Source organism: Podarcis tiliguerta (genome assembly GCF_965153285.1).
Source record: "Podarcis tiliguerta genome assembly, chromosome: 1".
Taxonomy (NCBI): domain Eukaryota; kingdom Metazoa; phylum Chordata; class Lepidosauria; order Squamata; family Lacertidae; genus Podarcis; species Podarcis tiliguerta.
Genome location: NC_139534.1, coordinates 90,879,547 through 90,900,843, shown reverse-complemented (window position 1 = coordinate 90,900,843; position 21,297 = coordinate 90,879,547). Strand labels below are relative to the sequence as shown.

Sequence of the window (21,297 nt, the reverse complement as noted above, 5' to 3'; positions counted from 1 at the left end):
CATTTGCAAAGCTAAGCAGGGTCCAGGATGGATTCAAACTGGATGGGGGACTGTGCGCTGAGATTCCTGCGTTGTAGGGGGTTAGACTAGATGACCCTCGGGATCCCTTCCAACTCTAGAATTTCTATGATTTCTCTCTCTTGGAAATAGTGACAGCCTGGCTGAAATGTGGAGGAACAAGCTGACCTTGATCACTGATATCCTCTTGCACAACTGTGTCTGCACTAGCTCTACCCAGAAAAGGGTGACATAAAACACAACACAAGAGATAGATTGTTTTTTTAATAGATATTGATCAGTTTGCAACATATAGTAAGGAAGTATGCCCTGACAGTGGTGATGACAAACACATAAATTATTATTCTCCACTGCCAGTGAATTGTGCCAGTAATTGGTTCTAGAATGGCCAATCTAATTTCTGACCATGATTCTAAATTTTGGGTGAGACACTCAATAGTGGGCTATGTGTGACCAGGCAATGCTTCATTTATATTCATTTGCCTAAGGTTGTAGTTGCATATCCACAATATGATTCAGTTCTAATGTGGCATGTTTTGCAATGCTTATCCAAGACACAAACACTTTTCTGCAACATGTAAAGAGCGAGGTAGAATAAAACAAATATTATTGCCTAATGAAGCACGTACTCATCTCCACAAACAGGAACACTTACTTGAGGTCATATATGACTGCATATACTCGACCCATTTTCTCTTGGCTGTAATCCTGGAAGTTGAATTTGCCATTTTTATCCAGATATTTGGGGAGCTCTTCAAGCAGCGTCTCTGTTATGACAGAGATTACATTTTGCTCTTCAATGAGATGGCGGGCCTGCGAGGGAAGCAGTAACAATTGTTGTTTGTATTTCATTTTCTATTTTATTCAAAAAAGGTAAAACCTTCAGGTGTATTGCTGCTTTATGTAGGCAGTACAGTGGTACCTCAGGTTAAGTACTTAATTTGTTCTGGAGGTCCGTACTTAACCTGAAACTGTTCTTAACCTGAAGCACCACTTAAGCTAGTAGGCCTTCCTGCTGCTGCTGCACTGCCGGAGCATGATTTCTGTTCTCATCCTGAAGCAAAGTTCTTAACCTGAAGCACTATTTCTGGGTTAGTGGAGTCTGTAACCTGAAGCGTATGTAACCCGAGGTACCACTGTACTACAGAAGTACAGTGTAGGCGCAGGGAACCACTGGCCCTCCGGATTTGTTGGACTCTACCTCTCACCAGTCCCAGCCAGCTTGGACAGGGATGATGGGTTACAGAGCATATTTTATCATATCACTGTCATCTGTCTTTGCAAATCAAATTTGCCAGCGAGGCTTAAATAATTAAACTGTTTTGAGTTTGTTTGTTTGTTTGTTTGTTTGTTTTCTACCATCAAGCAGCATATAAATAAAGAATTACACAGAGTCAGCACACCACCAAAAATTTGGCTTTTGGGGTGGGTTTCAGCACAGAAGAGAGGGCAATTAAGGCCTTGTTTTGTAAGTAGGACACTGCTTGTGGTTCATGGGATCCATACTATAATAATGCTGTCCTGAAGGCTGGTTGTAGGCTCTTGACAAAAGGAAAATAGTAGAATATAGAGATATGGTTGCCCCTTTGGTTATAGTGACTGAAACAAAAATTAAATATGTTTGCTTATTTAAAAAATGAATGCATAAACTACTACAAAGGTTATTTGCAAGATTTCTTCTCACATATTGTTTATTGTTTCCACTGTATGATGCCAGACCAAGTCAGATAGGAATACAAATAAGCAATGTACAGTGGTACCTCAGGTTAAGTACTTAATTCGTTCTGGACGTCTGTTCTTAACTTGAAACTATTCTTAACCTGAAGCACTACTTTAGCTAATGGGGCCTCTTGCTGCTGCAACGCCGCAGGAGCACAATTTCTGTTCTCATCCTGAAGCAAAGTTCTTAACCTGAAGCACTATTTCTGGGTTAGCAGAGTCTGTAACCTGAAGAGTATGTAACCTGGAGAGTATGTAACCCGAGGTACCACTGTATCTTAAGCAGAATTCAACCAAGTCTTTCTTTGGAAAATTTCTTGCAGTGTCCAAGTTACCTACAAGTATTGTGACTAACACAATATGAAATGTTCTTTATATACTCAGACGATTGGCTGTACGTACCAATGTAGGAACGGTGAACATCTGAACCGAAAGTGCTGTCACAGAAATTTGCCTTTCATGATCATCACTGATGTATTCGCTCTGTAGTTTTTTGTAATGCTGTGAAGAGAAGAATATGCAAAAAAGGTGATTGCCTGGCAGGAACTTAAGGCCAGAGGCATCATGAGGCGAGCATACGGTAAGTGAATTCCCTGCCTTCCAACAGGAACACACACTATTTCACCAGACAACCCAACTGTGATGGACCAATGTTCTTTCCTTTTTAAAATTTAAGACAAAGAAGGACTCTGTTTGGACCACTGGGCAGCATGGTTCTGCTCGTGTCTTCCATGACTGCAGTAGGCAGTTGGACACCCCCACACTTTCAACATACAGCACAGGCAAGTCATCTTTGGCACAAGGTAACAGAGTGATCTTATCGGCCAAAGAATGGGGAAATCTTCTCTGTAGATGCTTTGAGCACAGTAATTAAATGGCAGTCATTGAGATGAACACTGTTTCTACCTCAGGACTTTGATGAAGTTTGTTGTAAAAGCCTCCCCCCCCCCCAAAAAAATTCAACTTTGAGTGATGCTAATGATCGCTGAACCTCATCCACTGTTTGAACCTCACTGAATTTTCTCTTTGCGGAGGACCTTTAATGAACTCATTTAATGAAGAATTTAATCTCTACTGCATGTTTATTATTCTATTACCAGTTTTGAACACGTGCCAAAAAACTTACAAATGCTTAAAATAAATAAGAAGTAAACAAAGGGTTTAACAACATTATCATCATCATTTATTAAATTTATATATTGTCCTTCATCTGAAGATGGCAGTTTACAGAACTGGATATAGAGTTGGATGCCCAACTCCCGTCAGCCCCAGCCAAGATAGCCAGAGGTCAACGTGGCGGCAAAGCTGGGGCTGCATGGTGTATCAGCACAGTCAGTTTGATGCTTTTGCCAGTCTACCACCTTGCCCCACCCTCTCTCACCTCTGCCTCCTAGTGAGTGGCAGTGATGCTGCTGCCATATTGCTGTGGCTCTGCTCCACTGGGCAAGCTGCAGTCAATAATTTTTTTAAAAGGCTTTGCAAAACATACCTTGCTATTATAAGGGTGAAAAGTAACAGGAGAGATAAATTACCTTAACAAATTCCATGGCAAACCTTTTTTTGTACTCCATTTCCATGAAAAAACTGCTGAAGATTAGTTCATGCAAGATCTTCCTGGCTCCTGAAAAATTCAACGGTTCATGTTTACTCCCATAAGAAAAAGAGAATGAATATCTAATTATAAGAATATTTTGTTCCATTTTACAAAATGCAATGTTTATCTCAATAACGGAGTAAGTAACAGCAGTAAGTGCTTACATTTCGAAATATACACAATCGCCAAATATACAATTCCCAAGTATAGTCCAGTTGGGATACAATATTTGTTTGAAAGCCTGGACATCAATCTTTCCTTAAAATTTAAAAAGTAGCTGTCAGACTATTTCAAAATATCAAAGTATCACTCATCTTAAACTGAGTGGCAGACACTGAAGGTTTAATACATCACAGCTTGTAAAGAAGCTCAATTAACATCAATTCAACTTACCTTTGTAAAGTTTTGCATCCCAAAGCATCAATGTGCTTATAAGACAAGGTTTCTCTGAATCAATTTCTTCTTTTAGACATATTTGACAAAAGATCTGACGAAAGTCACCTAAAATAGAGTAACATAATCTGGATGGGTTATTGGAATGATTGTGGCCTGCTTAAAAGTTGTATTCTTTTGATTAAAAAAAACTTTTGCCAATATATCTTCAGATGTAACACAATAGTATCTCTATTCTGAAATAAATTCCTTACATTTGCAAGGACCCCACCTCATCGCTGACCCTGTATTGCCATGTTTATCTTTCAATCAATATTATTTCTTTTGAAATAAGAGTGTAAAGTTTCTAGAACTACTATTGCCTTGCATATTTGAGATGTTATTCTGGACCAGCTTTGAACAAACACCACCAATAACTTATGACTACTTATTCAATTTCCAGCCCTGCCTCCATCGTTAGGTCCCAGGGCAGCTTACAACAATTTTAAAATATAATATTAAAACAAGTTTAAGCAAACTCATGGTATTTATGCTAGCCACTTTTATTCTGAATTAAAAGCAGCCATGAGGAGCACATGAATTGATAATTAGGAACATGGCCTACAAGAACATCCCCAGCTAGCCATCACCATATAATTGAATATTTATTTCTGGGTCAGCCAGGGACAAGAAGACCAGAATAGCATTTCTTTTGGTACCTCAGAAAAACACAAGGAAATTGAGGCTTGAATTCAAGTGAATGGGAATATTTCCCAAACACATCTGTGAGTTTTATATCTGGACATTTTGTAAGATGCAAATCCTTAGTATAAAATGTTTGCACATGAAAAATGATTTTTAGTATCAATAATAGCTTTGGACATTTAAGAAAGACTGGTCCTGCAATTACATATACTGCTAAGGAAAGAATTCTCTTGTCAATGTTTCGGCATTTGATTATGATACAGAGCAATTTAAGGCGCTTACTTGAGTAGCTCATAAGTTTGTTTAACCAGGAACCAAGACGCAGAGCAAATTTCTGGTGAGCCATAATATCAGCATGAAGAACCTTAACATTTAGGGGACCTTGGGAAACGTTGTTCGAATGTTTCTAGAAGATTAAAAAAAAGACATTAGAATTAGAGGATATTAACTGATTCTTTGATCTTGCCTACTTTTTTCCTGTCATCTTCTCTATCATGCCATTTGTACTTCCAACTAAGGAAAAGAGAGGACAGCTGGAACAGTTGGAGTGCAGTGTCTTAATTGATTAAACGTTACAAAAGATGCAGGATAAGAAAAACCTGAAAAGGTCAAGAATGATTCGAAGTCTTTGCATCTGTAAAGGAACAGAACAATTATTCAGTATTAACTAGGTATATTTGACACATTTCAGGAAGTTACCTTAATCTCTTCTTTTGCTTCCTGGCAAACAGCATATGATCCTGCCTTGACAGCCTTCCGGCCCTGAATAATTAGAAGAAGTGACATATTTAGGTCAGGTAATGGCAGAACTTGATCTTATAACAATATGTAAACAAAGGCAAGACTGAACTAAGGATGTTCAACTGTTTCATAAGCAGCTAATGATAATGCATGGTTTCAACTCTTTACCTTTGGAGATTTCACTAGACTGATGCACCCTATGGTGTGGGCGCATTTAGAATATTGTTTGTACTGACCCAGTTGTAATGTTGTGGTGTGTAGCTCAATTTCCATGGAAGGGTAAGGGCTCAGTGTCAGAGCATTTGCCAAAGGTCCCAGATTCAATTCCTGGAATTTCCAGGTAAGGTTGAAAAAGACGCCTGTCTTAAACCCAAGAGAGCCGTCCCTAAACAGTGCAGACAATACTGAGCAAGATGGACCAATGGGATGCCTTAGCTTAGTGTAAGGCAGCTTCATGTCTCTCAAAACAGGCCCTAACCCTGAAGAGTGTTACTGCATGGCCCAATTCATTCCAATGAATCCTTCCCTCATGAGTCATTGCCCAAATCTACACATAGATAGTTGTAGATGACACAGCTATACATATACATATTCCTGCTGAGATTTCCCTTGATAAAAGACACTCCTTTCAATATAACTGCCTGGAAAAGTAGGATCACGATATGGAGTGCCACAAGCAACATTGCACACCATGTGATATTGCTTCGGAGAGAGGAAAATGCTGTCATGCTCCACCAAGAGGCAGTGCAATGCCAATACTGTTGGGAAATGGTGACGTTCTGTTCCTCTCTCTTCTCTTCCGTGGAAATAATCCCTTATCTCCAAAACACAATTGTTACAGAACACGGTGGCAGGAATGTGGCAAACCCACAACCACAGGGTACAGTCAAACCTTGGTTGTCGAACGGCTCCATTTTCAAACGTTTCAGTTCCTGAACGCTGAAAACCCGGAAGTAAATGCTCCGGTTTTCGAACGTTCCTCGGAACTTAAACGTCCAATGTAGCTTCCACTTGAATGAAAGAAGCTCTTTCAAACCAATCGGAAGCCGCGCCTCGGTTGTCGAATGTTTCGGAAGTCGAATGGTCTTCAAGAAGAAATTACGTTCAAAAACCAAGGTTTGACTTTATTAGCTGATAACTCTTACTGTTTTCTCACCTACCACTTATGAAGCATTTTGGCTTTCCTTGCTAAGTAATGGAAGCAAATTATGGACCACAACTGTACGATTGGCTCTCTCTCAACTGGGCTACAATATGGTACAGTTGTAACCGGAATGGTGCATACTACCAACCTCTTTATCTATAGCAGCAGTATATATCTGGGCTTCTCCAAGCTCACAGCCAAGAGTTCTTTGTAGGCTATAGATAACATGGTCATAAGAATGATGCTCATCATTGAAAAGGACACAGTAGTATTTGTCCAGCTTCTCTCTACTGGGAGGAAACCAAAATGTCATTCTAACAAGAGAATACTAAAATAAACTCCAACATACATATTGGGCAACAAAACAAATGTAAGCCATTAAGTAAAATAGGGACAAGCAATCAAATTGGAGGAATTGCTTAAGCTCTGATTTACATAAATGTGCTTGTTTACATTAGAATAGCTACTGATCCCGAAGTAAGGAATGTCTTACTTGCATCCCAGACCACTTTCTCATCTACCCCTTGGTTGAGGTTGACTTCAAAATATTCTTTCATTATTTTTTTTACCTTTCTCTCTTATTTCTATATTAATAGTTCTTCATTTAATTTCCCATCCACGATGTGAGCTCACCTCCCGATGTAAAGTTAACATTATTGAATTATGGTTCAAGACGGTCCTTGGTAGTATCAGAGATAATTCAGCAGATAATCAGAGATAATGCCAGCAGACTGTCACTTTCCTACCTTCCTGTGCCTTATCATTGTTGTTTTCAAATGCAGTCATGCTTCTCACTAGTCTGACTAGTCCTTTTGGCTTTCCTTACTAAGTAACTGAATGACTCTGCTTTATTTTCTAAGGTTTTACCACTTATAGGCAAGTAAAACACTTGCCACCAACTCCAGCACATCACTTACCTAGTTATAAGCTCTGGAGGCAACTCCTTCTCTTCGTCCCAAACAGTCATATCTACAATATATTTTATCACTGAAGGGAACATTTTTCTTGCTTGCGCTATTAGCTCTTCATTCAACTGGCATTCCACGTTCTACAGGGGGGGGAAACGCCAATATGAATTAAGAAATGTTGTGCAATATTAATCTGATGAACATAAGGAACACTCTTCCTCCAACTGTTGTTACAATAATCTGAATAATGGGAATTTATTAAAAAGCTTACAAATATATAGTAAATGCAGCACTCTGAAAATAAGTGAGCGGTTATTTATTTATTAAAAAATATTTTTATACTGCCTCTCATTTTAACATACACTCCGATAACAGCAACAAGTACATCATGAAATGTGAGGGCTTACAATATTTGTTTTCCAATATATTACAGGCAGGTGTGTTACCTCTTCCTTGCTTCCTGCTGCTCCAGGCTCATGATTTGTACACAGCGGTCCAGTCTTCCATGCTTCTGTATCTCCACAATCACAAAAACCTCCTCCAGTAGAAGTGTGCATCTGAAACAATTAAGGCCATCAGATACAAGGTGTTACTATTACAGTGGTACCTCTGGTTACGTACTTAATTCGTTCCGGAGGTCCGTTCTTAACCTGAAACTGTTCTTAACCTGAAGCACCACTTTAGGTGATGGGGCCTCCCGCTGCTGCTGCACCACCACCGCACGTTTTCTGTTCTCATCCTGAGGCAAAGTTCTTAACCCGAGGTATTATTTCTAGGTTAGGGAGTCTGTAACCTGAAGCATATGTAACCCGAGGTACCACTGTAGTACAAAAATCCCTACATGATTTGGAATCAGTTTACCTGAGGGGTCGCCTTCCCCCATACATTCCCACTCAACCACTTCATTCTGTGGAACTGGCACTGTTACAGGTGCCACATAATACTCGCTCCACATTTGTAAGAAATGAATCTCTGTGGCATTCTCACAATTTGGAATTCCCTGCCTACTGATGTAAGGCAGGCCTCTTCATTGTACTCATTTCAAACCTGCTAAAAACCGGCAAGTCTACTCAGATATGTAGAATGTTTCCATGTATTTTCATCAGTCTTTTGCTTATCACTGATTTTATTTATTATCTGAATGTTTTAAATAGCTGTTTTTACTAGTAACTGTATTGTTTTATCCTTTTCGTAAACCTCTTTGAGGTTTGGGGTGTTGGTTTTGTTACACCGTAAAACATAAATTTTATTAAACAAATAAATATTAAATAAATAAATAAAAATAAAATTTTGCACCCAAAGCCCTTTTAGAATACTATGCTCAACTATGTATTAGCATTATGTGTGAGAGCAATAACGAGCCTCAGGCTTGGGTGCTCACTCTCCTCCTCTGGCAGGGCCACAAAGAGATCGTAAGTTTTCACTTGTGTTTTAGAAACCTAAGGAAACTCTGCTTAGTTTAAACTACGGTTTATTTGAAAGAAGCCAAAATCATAACTCAGCATCCCATTTTCCCAGGTGCTCTTCTGACTATATGTTTGACATGCCATGGTGCAAGCACTGAAACTTTGCCCCATATGACTCCTTCCACCACTCCCTCCATTTTAGCTTTCCTCACCAGTGTGAAATTAGGTGGAGGCTGCAGATTCCATACTCTTGCATTAGATTCCATATGACCATACTTGACTGAACAATTCTCCTGCTCCCATCAACCCACTCCCTGATCCTACAGCAGTAAAAATGGGGACTGCTCTCTATGAAAAAACTACCATCTACTAAACATCATGGATGATGCAGATCTAAGGAATACAAAGGATCCCCCCCTTTTGTATTCTACTCGGGGGGTTTTTCGTATCCCTTCTATTTCCTTCCTTAATTGCAATAAAGCTTCTTGGGTTTGACTGTATACTTTTATGATGCACCACACTTTCATGCTAACTAAACGCTTTGACCAAGAGAAAACAGGCTGAACTCATTCAGCAGTAACCGGGGAGATAGGAGTTGAAATTTGCATCAAACTCTCAAAATTCCTTTTGTTCAGAGGTTAGGTGAATTGAGAGGCAGTGGTAGACATAGACTGAGATGTCACCAGCTAGGCAAACCTTCAATGCAGTTTGAGCAACCGCTGTGATCTACAAAGCTACTGCAGGTGTGTACAAGGGCTTGGGTATATCACTTTACTTTTTTCTTTCAACAAATCCCCACGCCATCTCACAAATTGATTTGGTAAGTCTTCAATCACAAAAATGGTTTGGTATGTGGCATGGAACCCGCTGTTCAAGAAAAACAAGCCCCCAACCCCTTCTCAATAGTGGAAAAAGTTGCAGTGTTCTTTAGAGCTCAGTCTGTATGTTAAGAATTCAACTGCTAAGACACCTAGTCAAAGTTTATTAGAAGTCTGGAATTTAGGAAAGCAATTAGACTAGTTCTCCCCAAGTCATAAACTAGTAACTAAAAACATATTCAGAGCCTGAAAACAAATCTATGAATTTGAGTTGCCTTTGCATAACCTTATTTCACTATGCATATACCTTATTAGAAAGCACAAGGGATTATTTGGATGATTTGCCTAAATTTATTTTTTACCGATGCTTAAACAGATTAAATAATACCTTGGAGCCTGAAGGAATTTAAACCTCTTGACCCAGGGCAGGGCAGCCAAAGTTAAAATGGTTGCTGTGCCCAGGCTCCTGTTCATTTCCCAAGTGCTCCTTATTTTAATTCCAAGTAAAAATATTAAAGGCTGGCAATCAGCTCTCAACATGTTCATCTTGCAGGCGCATAAAGCAAAACTTGCTACGTCTCTCATTTGCCAAGTCAAGAGCAGGAGGATGTGGCTTCCCCAACCTACAAACTTATTTTGATGTGCTGCAGTTATGCCAGATGATCCCACAGTTGACCACTGATGACATTAAATGCTGGATTGCCATCAAGAGCCAGGAATCAACTTCCTGGCTGGCTGCTCTCCCTTGCCAACCAGGATTGTGGCTGTTATTGCGAAACCTGGGAAACTAGTTGTATGCTGAGTGTCTGGTGTAGATGGAGAGGGAAGTTGGTTTCCTCTCCATCTCCACTGACTCCCTCGCCTTTTCTTCATCATTATAATGAAGTAGACAAACTAGCCTTGCGCAACAAGTTGCAAGAGCAAAATGTAGGTTAGTTGAGCATCAAACGTATCTCTCATTTTATTAAAGACGAGGAATTACAGACTGGAGGCAGATCTTTGAAGAGATTTGAATCTCAGGGTTCCAAGGGTTCTTGGAAGGGACTTGTTTCAACACTTTATGCTCTGGCTTCAAGACTTTTAATTTTCTCCCTTTAAAAACCTTTGATTAGCATGGGGAGGCTGATGTAGCCTTAGAAATAGATCCCTCACAGTAGTCTAGAATGTGGTCCTCTAAACCTTTCATTTCAGTTTCAGCTCTGGTAGGGAAAATTCATTAAATACAGAAATGGTTTTTAATCCCGTACGTTTAAGCCACGTGCTAAAAGGGTGCTTCCCATTTTGTTGGTGGAGTTGCAATGTGAAAGGCTCAGTGGTTTTTGAACTTAGCACCATCACTAGACCAAAGATCTATAGGTCTATCCGGTTGGCTATTTGCAGTTTAGCAGCGCTGCAGAGAGCTTGCTGGGGAGACCATGCATTAAAAAGGGACTCAAAAATAACTTAAACAAGGTTTTAATAACAAAAACAAAAACTCCTTATACACTAAATACATCAACAACAAACCAGACCCAACCACCGACCCATCCCCCAGGGTAATGGGAGAGCTAGGTGCTGCTCCTTATATACTATACCCAATTGCTGACACAGCTTGATTAACACAACTCAGCAGCACCTGCTATGTTTCACAGCTGCAAGACTGGGCCTCGTTATTTGCCTTGGCCCTGGCTCTTAAAGACATACACAACTTGTGAAATAAGAATGAACCTTCACATTTTAAAGTGACCATTCAACATATCCAGGTTGTGCTTACTTTCCACGTTTGTGGGAGATAATCCCAATTTACATAGCAAGATACTGATAACTCATTTGCTAACAGCTGCCCCTTCAGTCGTGAGTCAAGGCTGGAAAGACCCTTCTATGTTGTCTATTACAAACTGGTTATAAAAAGCTTTACTTATAGCCACAACAGAGAAATTGACCCACCAACTCCAGGTTCTCAGAGGGGAAGTGGACCCATTGGACTTTGCAGCTGTCTGGTGGTTTTTTGTAGCTTGTTTAACAACACAGTCACATAAATGAGAAATTCCATCTATGTTTGATTTCACCTGGTGCTGTTTTTGATTAGATTAGTTTTTGATTCGCTGTTTACATCTTACCTTAGAATACTGTCACACAGCTTCTTTTGTACAAGTTTTTAAAAAATATGTTTCTTTATATTTTTTGTCTCTTTACCTTTTGTTGAATTCTTGAAATAATCTAATAGTCTTGCTTATTATATATTTAATAAAATAATAAAAGTAAGTTTACAAAAGAAAAGAAAATGCTCTAGCAAATTATTGTGAAGCATACATTTTATTACCTTGTAACGGTGGTTTTTGTGAATGCTGTTCTGGAAACAATCCATGCAGAGTACACAAGTTGGATCAATTGCACAGTCTCTGCAACGAAAGTAAGAAACCACTGTATAACCACCCACTCCAAAACACCACAAACCTCCCATATTCCAGCAGCGCTGGTAGCAAAGTTTTAGACATTCTATTCATTTTCAGTCAAAGTATGAACATTACAAATTCAATATTAAATTAATATTTTGGCTTCAATATTAGGTGCAACTATGTAACACAGAACTGCAGTTTGTTCAGAAGTAAAGGCAGAAGCTTTCACCCTCTTGTTCATGAAGAAGAGGAGATGTGCAACCCCAAGGCTCACCAAGACTTGTCTCCATGCACCTGAACTACGGTTCAGTTCTCTATCGAAACTGAGTCACCATGTTATAACAGTGGTCAAGTTATTGTAAAAATATTTATTATTTAAAAAATATTTAGACCCTTCATGCTCACAGATACCAGGTGGTATACAAACTATTTAGAAGCAGTTAAAACAACATAGCAGACTAACCAACATGAACTACACAAACTGCAACTTAAAATGCATAAAGGTTTGACCTAGTGCCTAAAAATCGTGAAGTCAGTGCTAGCCATGCCTCTATAGGGAGAGTACTGCAAACTCAGAGCAGCACAGAGTAGGCTCTCTCCCTTTTTGTTATATAATGTACTTCCCCTAGCAAGAGTACACAGAGAAAAGCCTTAACTGAAGATCTTAAGACTCCAGTAGGTTGATATAAAGAGAGGCACTCCTTCAGGTAGTTGAACCTCCAGCCTTAGAGTTAAATACCAGTATCCTGAATAGGGCTTAGAAGCAAGTAGGTAATCAATGCAGTTTTTGCAAAATAAATATAATGTGATTTAGCCTAGTTACACTAGTTAAAAATCTGGCAGCCACATTCTGCGCTAACTGAAGTTTCCAGGTTGTCTTCAAGGGCAGCCCCACCTACAAATGCATTACAACAGCAACAGACAGCTGCAGTGCTACACCTCACACAGAAACAAGATTGGGAGCTGGGGGACTAGATGTACCGTATTTTTCGCCCTATAGGACACACTTTTCCCCCTCCAAAAATGAAGGGGAAATGTGTGTGCGTCCTATGGGGCGAATGCAGGCTTCAGGAAGCTCTGCGCAACCCTCGGGAGACCGGTTCCAATGGCCGCGCAGAGCTGCCTCCAGTCCCGGGCTCAGCGCAGCTCTGCGTGGCCATCGGGAGCGGGGCGCGAAGTCCCGCCCGGCTCCCGCTGGCTGCGCAGAGCTGCCTGCAGTCCCGGGCTCAGCGCAGCTCTGCGCGGCCATTGGGAGTGAGGCGCGAAGTCCCGCCCGGCTCCCAGTGGCTGCGCAGAGCTGCCTCCAGTCCCAGGCTCAGCGCACTTCTCCCCATCGCCAGCCCCACAAGCTCGGGGGACAGCGGGGAGGCGGAGCACGCCTTCCCGCTGTTCCCGGACCTGGTTCTTCCAGCCCTGCACCTGGGGGGGGGGGAGAAATAAAATATTTTTTCTTTATTCCCCCCCCCCAAAAAAAAACTAGGTGCGTCCTATGGGCCGGTGCGTCCTATGGTGCGCAAAATACGGTAAGTAACAAGGGTTTTCTCAACTCCCCATGTCCCAGGCCCAGCTGCTGTGCCCATGTCTTTTAAATGGAAGTTCATCTGCTTTTACCATTGTTTTCCCTTTTATTTTAAGTTGCAAGACTCCCCTCTTCCCCTATCCCTGTTATCGCTTGCCCTTATATGACTATCACCTTGTACTAGTATCCTCAGAAAGTGCAAACGTGTTAGAAATACGTGATGCACCAAATCTATTTTGCAATCTGCATGTTGCTGTGTCACATAACAGTAGGAAATACTGCAGAGCAAGAGTGTAATTATTCACCTGCATGAATATGTTGTCTCTCCACCTTTGAACACCTTTCCACAGAGCTGAGGAGTGCCACTCTGCCGTAGCTTCTCTAGACAGATATCTGGATCTTCACCGAACAGATACCACTCCAGAGGGTAAAGTATGGTCATCTGAGCTATTTCTTCCTCCTTCTCTGGCAAGGGATCCATTTCATCAAAATAAATGTCCGGAACAACTTTTGCCAGATGCTGAAGAAAGGCAGTATGAAAGTCAAGCTTCTCGTCCCACCACTGCAAGAAACACAAAAGTATACTTAGACATTGGCCGGGGGGGGGGGGCTGGATAATCGGAGCACATGAACAGGCATTCTTTCATGTATCGTGATCTCAAGCTAAGCTATACAGGACTTTAAAGAGAAAAACAACTGCTTTGAACTGTACTTGGAAAGAGGCCGCTAATCAATGAAGATGCTTAAGAACTGGCGAGATATGTTTCCATTTTTCAGTCCTGGACAAAAGCTCTGAAGCTGCCATTTCCAAAAGCCTTCAGGAGCTACAGGCATGAGTTAGCTGTCCTCAGCTCCTCCTTTTCTTCCCCCACCCTTGGATTTTTATAGCTATGAAGCATCAGGAGAAGCTACAAGAGGGATGACTCACATGATACAATACTCTAGAAGCATTTCTCCCATTACAATCAACTTCATCAGCATAACCACTCTTTCCTAATAGCGGGCTATAACTGTTCATAACAGGATTACAACTGGCATGCAATATAACAAGTGGGAAAATGCTCCACTTGTAAATCATAGGGTCATCTAGTCCAACCCCATTTCCCAACAAAACCCACAACCCTGAGATTAAGAGTCTCGTGCTCTACCATTGCAGAAATGTTAGCTTAAGCCACATTTGTGGCTACAAAAAGTTAATAAAATTAGATGCCAGCATGTATACCTGATTTACAAACATAGTCCCATGTGCCATTCAACCAACATTTTCCCCAAAGGCACCAACGAATAGTTTCTGATTATGATGATGACAATAACGATGATGATGCATTTCTCACCCACACTTCACCAGAAGGTGCCAGAGCTGGTTACAACACAGTCAAAAGAATACGGCTGATCCCAATATATCAGTTGTTAAAAGACAAGAACAACAGATAAAGTATTGGTTTATATATATACATCACCATAGCAAGGATGGTATAGTGTGCCAGACTGGGTCAGGGTAGACAAGGGTTCAATTCCCCACTCAGCCACTCTGAATACCAAGTGCTGAAGGCAAACAATAAGGAAATAATATTTTGTTCATGCTTGGTTGTTAAGTATATCTGAGGCATCTGAGAGTGGGTTAGAGTAAATAAACCGCTGATGTGATCCAGGAGAACACTTACGTTCTCATGACCTGCTATCAAGGGAAAGGTGCTATATATTTCCTGTTCCACAGAACTTCCATCAAGCCCAGAGATCACATGTGGAAATCCACAGTGTTTGTATTTGTTTTTATATATTTTATACAACTTTTCTTTCATAAAGAGGTTAACATTTGAAGTACTATGTTACAGCAGTAAAACAATAATAATTACATCATTTAAAACAGCCAACAAATTACAATTTTAAGTACTGCTTGCTGATATTTTTTTATCCTGTCCATATGGTGGTTCTATTCCCATTTTACCCACCTTGTAAGGTTGGGTTGAGAGGGAGACTGACCATCCCAAAGTTACCCAGTTGGCTTTGTGGCTGAGCAAAGATTTAAATCTGGCTCTTCCCAGTCTAAGTCCACTGCACTATTCTACCTCACATCTCATAATGATTCCAGGCTAACATACTGGAGTGAACACTTGGGAGCAAGGCCTCCACATCAGATTTCAAACAAAAGGCTCATCATTGGACAAACGCATTTTGTTCGATAGTCTGCCCTTGGTTTTTTAGGGTTTAAAATAGTCTTGAAAATTAGTCAACAAAAGTTGCTAGGCCACCTGCAGGCATATTAGTCATGTGTGGAACATCAAAGGCCAAAATGAAAAGGAAGCACCTTTTCCTAATAGCTAAATAATAGCCTATAATGAATCCTAGCTCATAAAGTCATCTCTGATTAACACCCTGCCATCTTCACTGAATTATCTGGCACACTGCACAGTACAATCAGTACTTGAAAAAGGGAAGAGGACACAATTCCAAAATCAGCAAGAAAATAAATTACACGAGTTACACCTTGTAATATTTTTTATTTTAAAAGCTCACTGAAAAGCTCACTAGCAAAGACAGGGCAAAGTCCTCCCCTCTTCATTTAGATACATGTTCTCTGCTTCTTACAAAAGCTTCTGATATTGAATTATGTGGAAATGCAAAGTAGAAACATTGAAAAAGTCTAATTTCAATGTAGTTTCTCTGAACCCCTTCAATTTTACTCAAGATTTGCATCAGTAAAGACAATAAGTATCTTCCTTATTAACTTCTGTATTTTAAAAATAACTATACTCTTATAATGTGCCTTCAGCAGAATCAATATTAACATGCTAAATCCCATGAGGAAATTCAAAACAAAGTCAATGAACACGCTAGTACTTTATTTAAATATTGTGCAAGTCCACACGATCCTTTTTAAATCCCATGAGGAAATGCAAAACAAAGTCATACTACATATTTGCAGATGCATTGAAAGTCCTCCTTACCAAATAAGATGCTACAGACAAAATAAAGTTTGAACTGATCTCTTACCACTGTCCCCATACTAGTCTTTCTTTGAAAAACTAAAGCAATTTAAGGCATTAGTACTTCTTATTTCAATATCCTATCAATACAGGAAACATTTTATTAAGACAGTTCATTTTAATTTCACATTTAACTTGTTATTATTTCCAACACTAGATTCCTAGTATAGCACATAAAAAATAAAGCTGCTATAAATTGCAGAATCTGCTGTTCTTCAGACCCATGTTTCAAGATTATTAGTAAGGCTGCAATCCTAAACCTACTTACCTGGGAGTAAATCCCATTTAATTAAGTAGACATGGTTAAGATGCTCTGTAAGGGTCATTAGTGGTTCCAACATCTCTCTTGCCACTGCATATTACAGAATTGTTCTTCACATGGGATTAATTAGTTAATTAAAGTTAGAGGAGGTTGGCCATCTTTTAGGACAAAGGTCCTCTCACCTGAAAACTATACTTAATTGGCATTGGACCCCACCCAAACTTTTTCAAATCACCCATAATCAATCCCCAAAATGCTGAAGGGTGTGTGATGCTTTGGGATCCCAGATCTGTATGTTGTAGGACTGCACAATAATTTTGGCAAAATGTCTTTTCTGAAATTTCTATTATAATTTATCATAAACTGATATCAGAGGGCAATATCAATTATGAGATTACTTCTTGGGCTTTGGTTTCCTAGCCAATAGCTGCTGTCAGAATGGAAAAGCTGTCAGGTGGAAAACAGCACTTTCTGAATGCTTGCCTCAGCGTGGCAGAGTGATAAATGGACAATGTGATAAATGGACAATGTAAGAAGGATAAGTTCTTCAGTACGTAGTCATTGTTTACAGATTACATTAACAAGGCAGTACTGCTACTACAACCGCCTGTGGCACCCGTATTGTTATGGAGAAGCTTAATTTAACCTTAAAATAGCATCATATATACCTTAATTTTACCAACTGAAACTGACATATTGGCAAACTGTACTCCAAGTTTTGTTTTATTTCTGTTTACTGTTCCACTATGGAAAACCAATAAAACAGTTGTTGTTTTTTTAAGTCCTCTCACAAAGTAGCTTCCATAAAAACCAAAACCACAATACACATAGGCAACAAGATAAAATCCCACAACAATAAAATAACTGTAGGAGTATAAATAGCAATACCAGAGAAGCATAAAACTATCAAAACCAGCTAAAATACTTAATACCACTTTAGCATCAAATTCATACCAATAATACTACAAAGGTTTCTGGATTTTACAGGCAGCCCCCCCCCCCCCCGGAGTGAATTACAGTATTGACCATCACTACCACATGAGAAGCCAGGACTGTGTCCATCCTCTCTAGATATGGTTGCACACAAGCCTAAACTGGCAATCTGAACTCCTAGCCACTGTCACCATCACTGCAAGATGTGGTTCCATCTACAATGCCAAGTCCAGGAGAACCCTCACTAGACAAGCTTATCTGGAAACTTCTTTGTGGTTTTTTTCAGCACCAGATGAAGACCTTTTAATTCACCCAGGTTTTAAAACTGTTTTAAATCTGGACTGTAAACTGCTTTATGCAGTCTCTAAATGGAACAATAATTATACATTGTTGGGTTTTAATTATTATGGTATATTCTGTTTTGATACTTTGTTGTAAGCCCCCTGGGGAATGTTTATTTATTCGCAGCTGTTGTGAATTATAATTATTCAGAATTATTTAAATAAGAAGAAAGTCCCTAGTTGTGAATTTTGTCCTTCAGGGATAGTTCAGAGCTGGTTGCATAACCCCATCTGGATCAATCCATTTCCTTATCCAGAGCAGCCCACATCTTGTCTGAATTAAGCTTCAGCTTGTTCTTCTCATGTACCCTAAAACTTTCTTCAAATACCAGTTCAATAAGTCCATAGGCTCATCAGGATAGAGGGAAGCGTGGATTAGACATGCATGCCTTCTGCGTACTGATGACACTGCATGCAACCCAACCAGTATTCTTTTAGCAATCTCATGCCTTGAGCATGGTTTGAACTATGGAAAGGCGGCATAAAACCAAAATTTTGCATGTATGTAAATAATGCAGGGTACAAGAGGATACTTTGAGGTACCTTCTGAGCCATAGGTATAGAAGTCTCCAGCATCATCTGCCAGGATGAGTCCTCCAGAAGGAGCAGAGCTACGCTAACTCAGAGCTGCCTGAGCTCAACGCAACAAGAGAACCAATCAGCTTGCACTTCCCATATCCATTCTCCAGCATAAGACATCTGCCAAGGCAACCAAGGCCGTTTCTATTCTAAACACAGGCCTTAACCCAGACTGGAATGGATTCAAATAATTAATATCACCCCAGACCACTTTGAGTGTCTTTCTATTGATGTTTTCCTTTCCCATATCTGATACATAATGATAGTCCATTGATAAAGTTACAGTGCCCTTCAAAAATACATGAATCCGTGTCCAATCATCTCCCGCTCACATGCACTTTAAAGAAATAAACAGAATATATGTGTGTGTGCTCTTCTTATTTGACATGGTAAGTTGGACAACACATGTCCCTGGCTGCCTGCAACCCATCTCCCTTTATGCCAATAAATTAGGTTATGATACTGCCACCTTTCCTGTTGATAAAGAGGAAAACATTTTGACATGGTATTCACTAAGTTTAGTTGCTCTGGAAGTTCAGACAGCTCAAAAGAGAAAGAAATGGCTGGAACTGGAATGCAGCTTGTTTTGTTTAAATAGAAACTGAAACCAATTTTGAAAATGAAAAGTCAATGCTAAACAAGAAGTATATGCACTATACCTCAAATAATAATGATCCATTTTAGGTACCTTCTGCTTATTTCTCTATTCCTTTTCACTTCAGGCTTCCAGTCCTCCTATTTTACACTTTCCAGTTTCCTCATGCTATCATTTCACTTCTCTTTCTGCATATTTAGGTCTGCCTATCATTCTGCACATTTGGTTATTATCAGTCCACTTTCTTTTTCTATTTCTGGCTTTTACACATTAACTCCTTTCCATGAAGAAATCATTTAATGAAAAATTCTGTCAAATTTGTTTCACACTATTTCCAAGAATGTCTTGCCTAGGAACACGACATATAAATTCTGGCTACGCTGTTCCTTTTACTCAGAACAGCATATGCACTTCCTGAAAACCCACTATTTCCTTGAACTGTTATTTCATACTGTTAAGCAGCAAGTCCTTGGGTTGTCTATGTATTTTGCCTGTTTACGTGTCAATAGCATCAGCTTCAACATGTATTAAACTGCTGAACTTTTAGAATGACAGTAGACAGAATAAAACCAAAATTAACTAAAAAAAAAAAAGAACAGTCTGAGCATTGCATTTGTTTATTACACCTTGAATGTGTTTATGAGATTAAATTAATATATTTGGAAAGGGTTAGGTGCCTTACTAAAACATTAACTAGAGAACTGGTGGAGGGGGGAATGGCATTGCTGGTCACAGCACAGGAGCCATTTGTAAATAAACACACACGATCATAAACATATTTAAAAGAACTATGTCATATCAGACCCAGTGAGTTTGATGTGAATTAATCTTTTCTTGGTGTTATTGTGGCCTAAAAAGAAAAAAACAAAACAATCCACTAAGCCCAACCACAATTAGGAGGAAGAAGGTAAGATCTTTGGACTCAGCCCTCTTCCTTTCCTCTCTCCAACTTTACAATAACAAAATCTTCTGTCTGATCACAACCACTGCCCTAGATTAAAATCCTCATTTTAACTGGTAGTGCCCTGCCTTTTCGCAGCTAAGAGGACGCTCACATTTAAGACAACAGCTGCGGCTCATAGCAAGTCGCCTGTTTTAGACACCATAAGGATCGCGAAGCAAAGGTCCTAATTCTTGCCGGTCATTTAAACGGGAGCATGCATGCTGTGTGGCACACCGTGCAGGTGCCCACTTCCAACACCTGACAGAGGGGCAGAGATTAACCGTTTGCAGAGCAGCGGGCAATTGGGGATTGGCAGGAGCCAGACCCCGAGCACTTCTGGAGAAGAGCCCCTTCCAGACATGCAAGCAAGCAGCCGGCAGCCCCGTGAATGCGGGCGACGTGGGGCGTTGTTACCCGCGGGGAACAGACTCCCCCCTTCCTACGGCACAAGCTGACGGGGAGGCTCCCAGCGCCCAGCCCACAGGGCTGCCAAGCCCACGCGGCGGCGGCGGCATCTCACCCTGGCCAACTCCGAGGGTTTCGCAGCGGGGGCAGCGCCTCCCGCTCCAGCCATCCCTCCGGCTCCGTCGCTTGCGTCCGCCATCTTAAGAGACCTGCCAATCTCCAAGCCGAGCCCCGCCGCGGCCCCACCGGAAACCAGCTGCGGGGGGGAGGGGGGAGGAGCGGCGGAGGGGGAGATTCGCCCAAAAAACTTGACCCGACGCCCAGCGCTGGAAACCGAGGCGAATTTGGTCCTGGCCGACACTGAGCATGCGCGGGAGATCGCTCACGCATGCTCAGGAGAACGCTCCTCCACTGCCGGGAGAGGAGGGCGCCGGTGCAGCCACGGCTGGTTAAGCGGGCGGGAGATGCAGAGCGCGAGGAAGTGGCGCTTTTTAGCTCTGTGTTTCATTAGGGGGAGCTTTTCTACGACCTGCATAAGCTTCCCTCCGGCACGCACATATTTGGAGGCAAAGGAGACAACTTGAATAAAATATGGGGGGCCCCACATAAAGCCCCTTCTCCATAATTAATCGCAAGACGCGGCGCACTCGCACCATTCACTTGGGGGCGGGCGACCCCCTCAAATATTTTATTGGGGTAGGGGGCAGTGCCGGATTTACGTAGAAGCTAAACAAGCTACTGTATAGCTTAGGGCCCCACTCTCTTGGGGGCCCCAAAAATTTTAAAGGAAAATAAACCTATTAATTGTATTTCAGTTCAACAACTACTTTGATAAAATACATATTTTGTTGCATGCAAATGGCTTTAGATACCTATTATCTGAAGTGCTCACTTCAGCAGCACATATACTAGATACTTATTAGGTCCATA

General features: G+C 40.7%; 1 protein-coding gene across 2 annotated transcripts in view; it reads right to left on the bottom strand.

Annotated features, from left to right (window-relative positions):
• The window catches only part of UBR1 (ubiquitin protein ligase E3 component n-recognin 1), a 59,472-nt gene extending 38,741 nt beyond the window's left edge, over positions 1–20,731 (bottom strand). Inside the window, exons 1-12 of one of the 2 annotated variants that reach the window (XM_083432755.1) lie at positions 20,483–20,731; positions 13,628–13,884; positions 11,728–11,806; positions 7,648–7,758; positions 7,211–7,341; positions 6,442–6,583; positions 5,108–5,170; positions 4,691–4,814; positions 3,725–3,832; positions 3,270–3,358; positions 2,140–2,238; positions 674–831 (exon numbers count right to left, since the gene is read on the bottom strand). In XM_083432755.1, coding sequence (XP_083288881.1) covers positions 674–831; positions 2,140–2,238; positions 3,270–3,358; positions 3,725–3,832; positions 4,691–4,814; positions 5,108–5,170; positions 6,442–6,583; positions 7,211–7,341; positions 7,648–7,758; positions 11,728–11,806; positions 13,628–13,884; positions 20,483–20,566 — 1,445 coding nt within the window. In that variant the 5' untranslated portion in view covers positions 20,567–20,731. The remainder of the gene's footprint in view (positions 1–673; positions 832–2,139; positions 2,239–3,269; positions 3,359–3,724; positions 3,833–4,690; positions 4,815–5,107; positions 5,171–6,441; positions 6,584–7,210; positions 7,342–7,647; positions 7,759–11,727; positions 11,807–13,627; positions 13,885–20,482) is intronic. The other variant, XM_083432756.1, reaches the window with a different exon arrangement.
• Between the last annotated feature and the right edge of the window lie 566 nt (positions 20,732–21,297).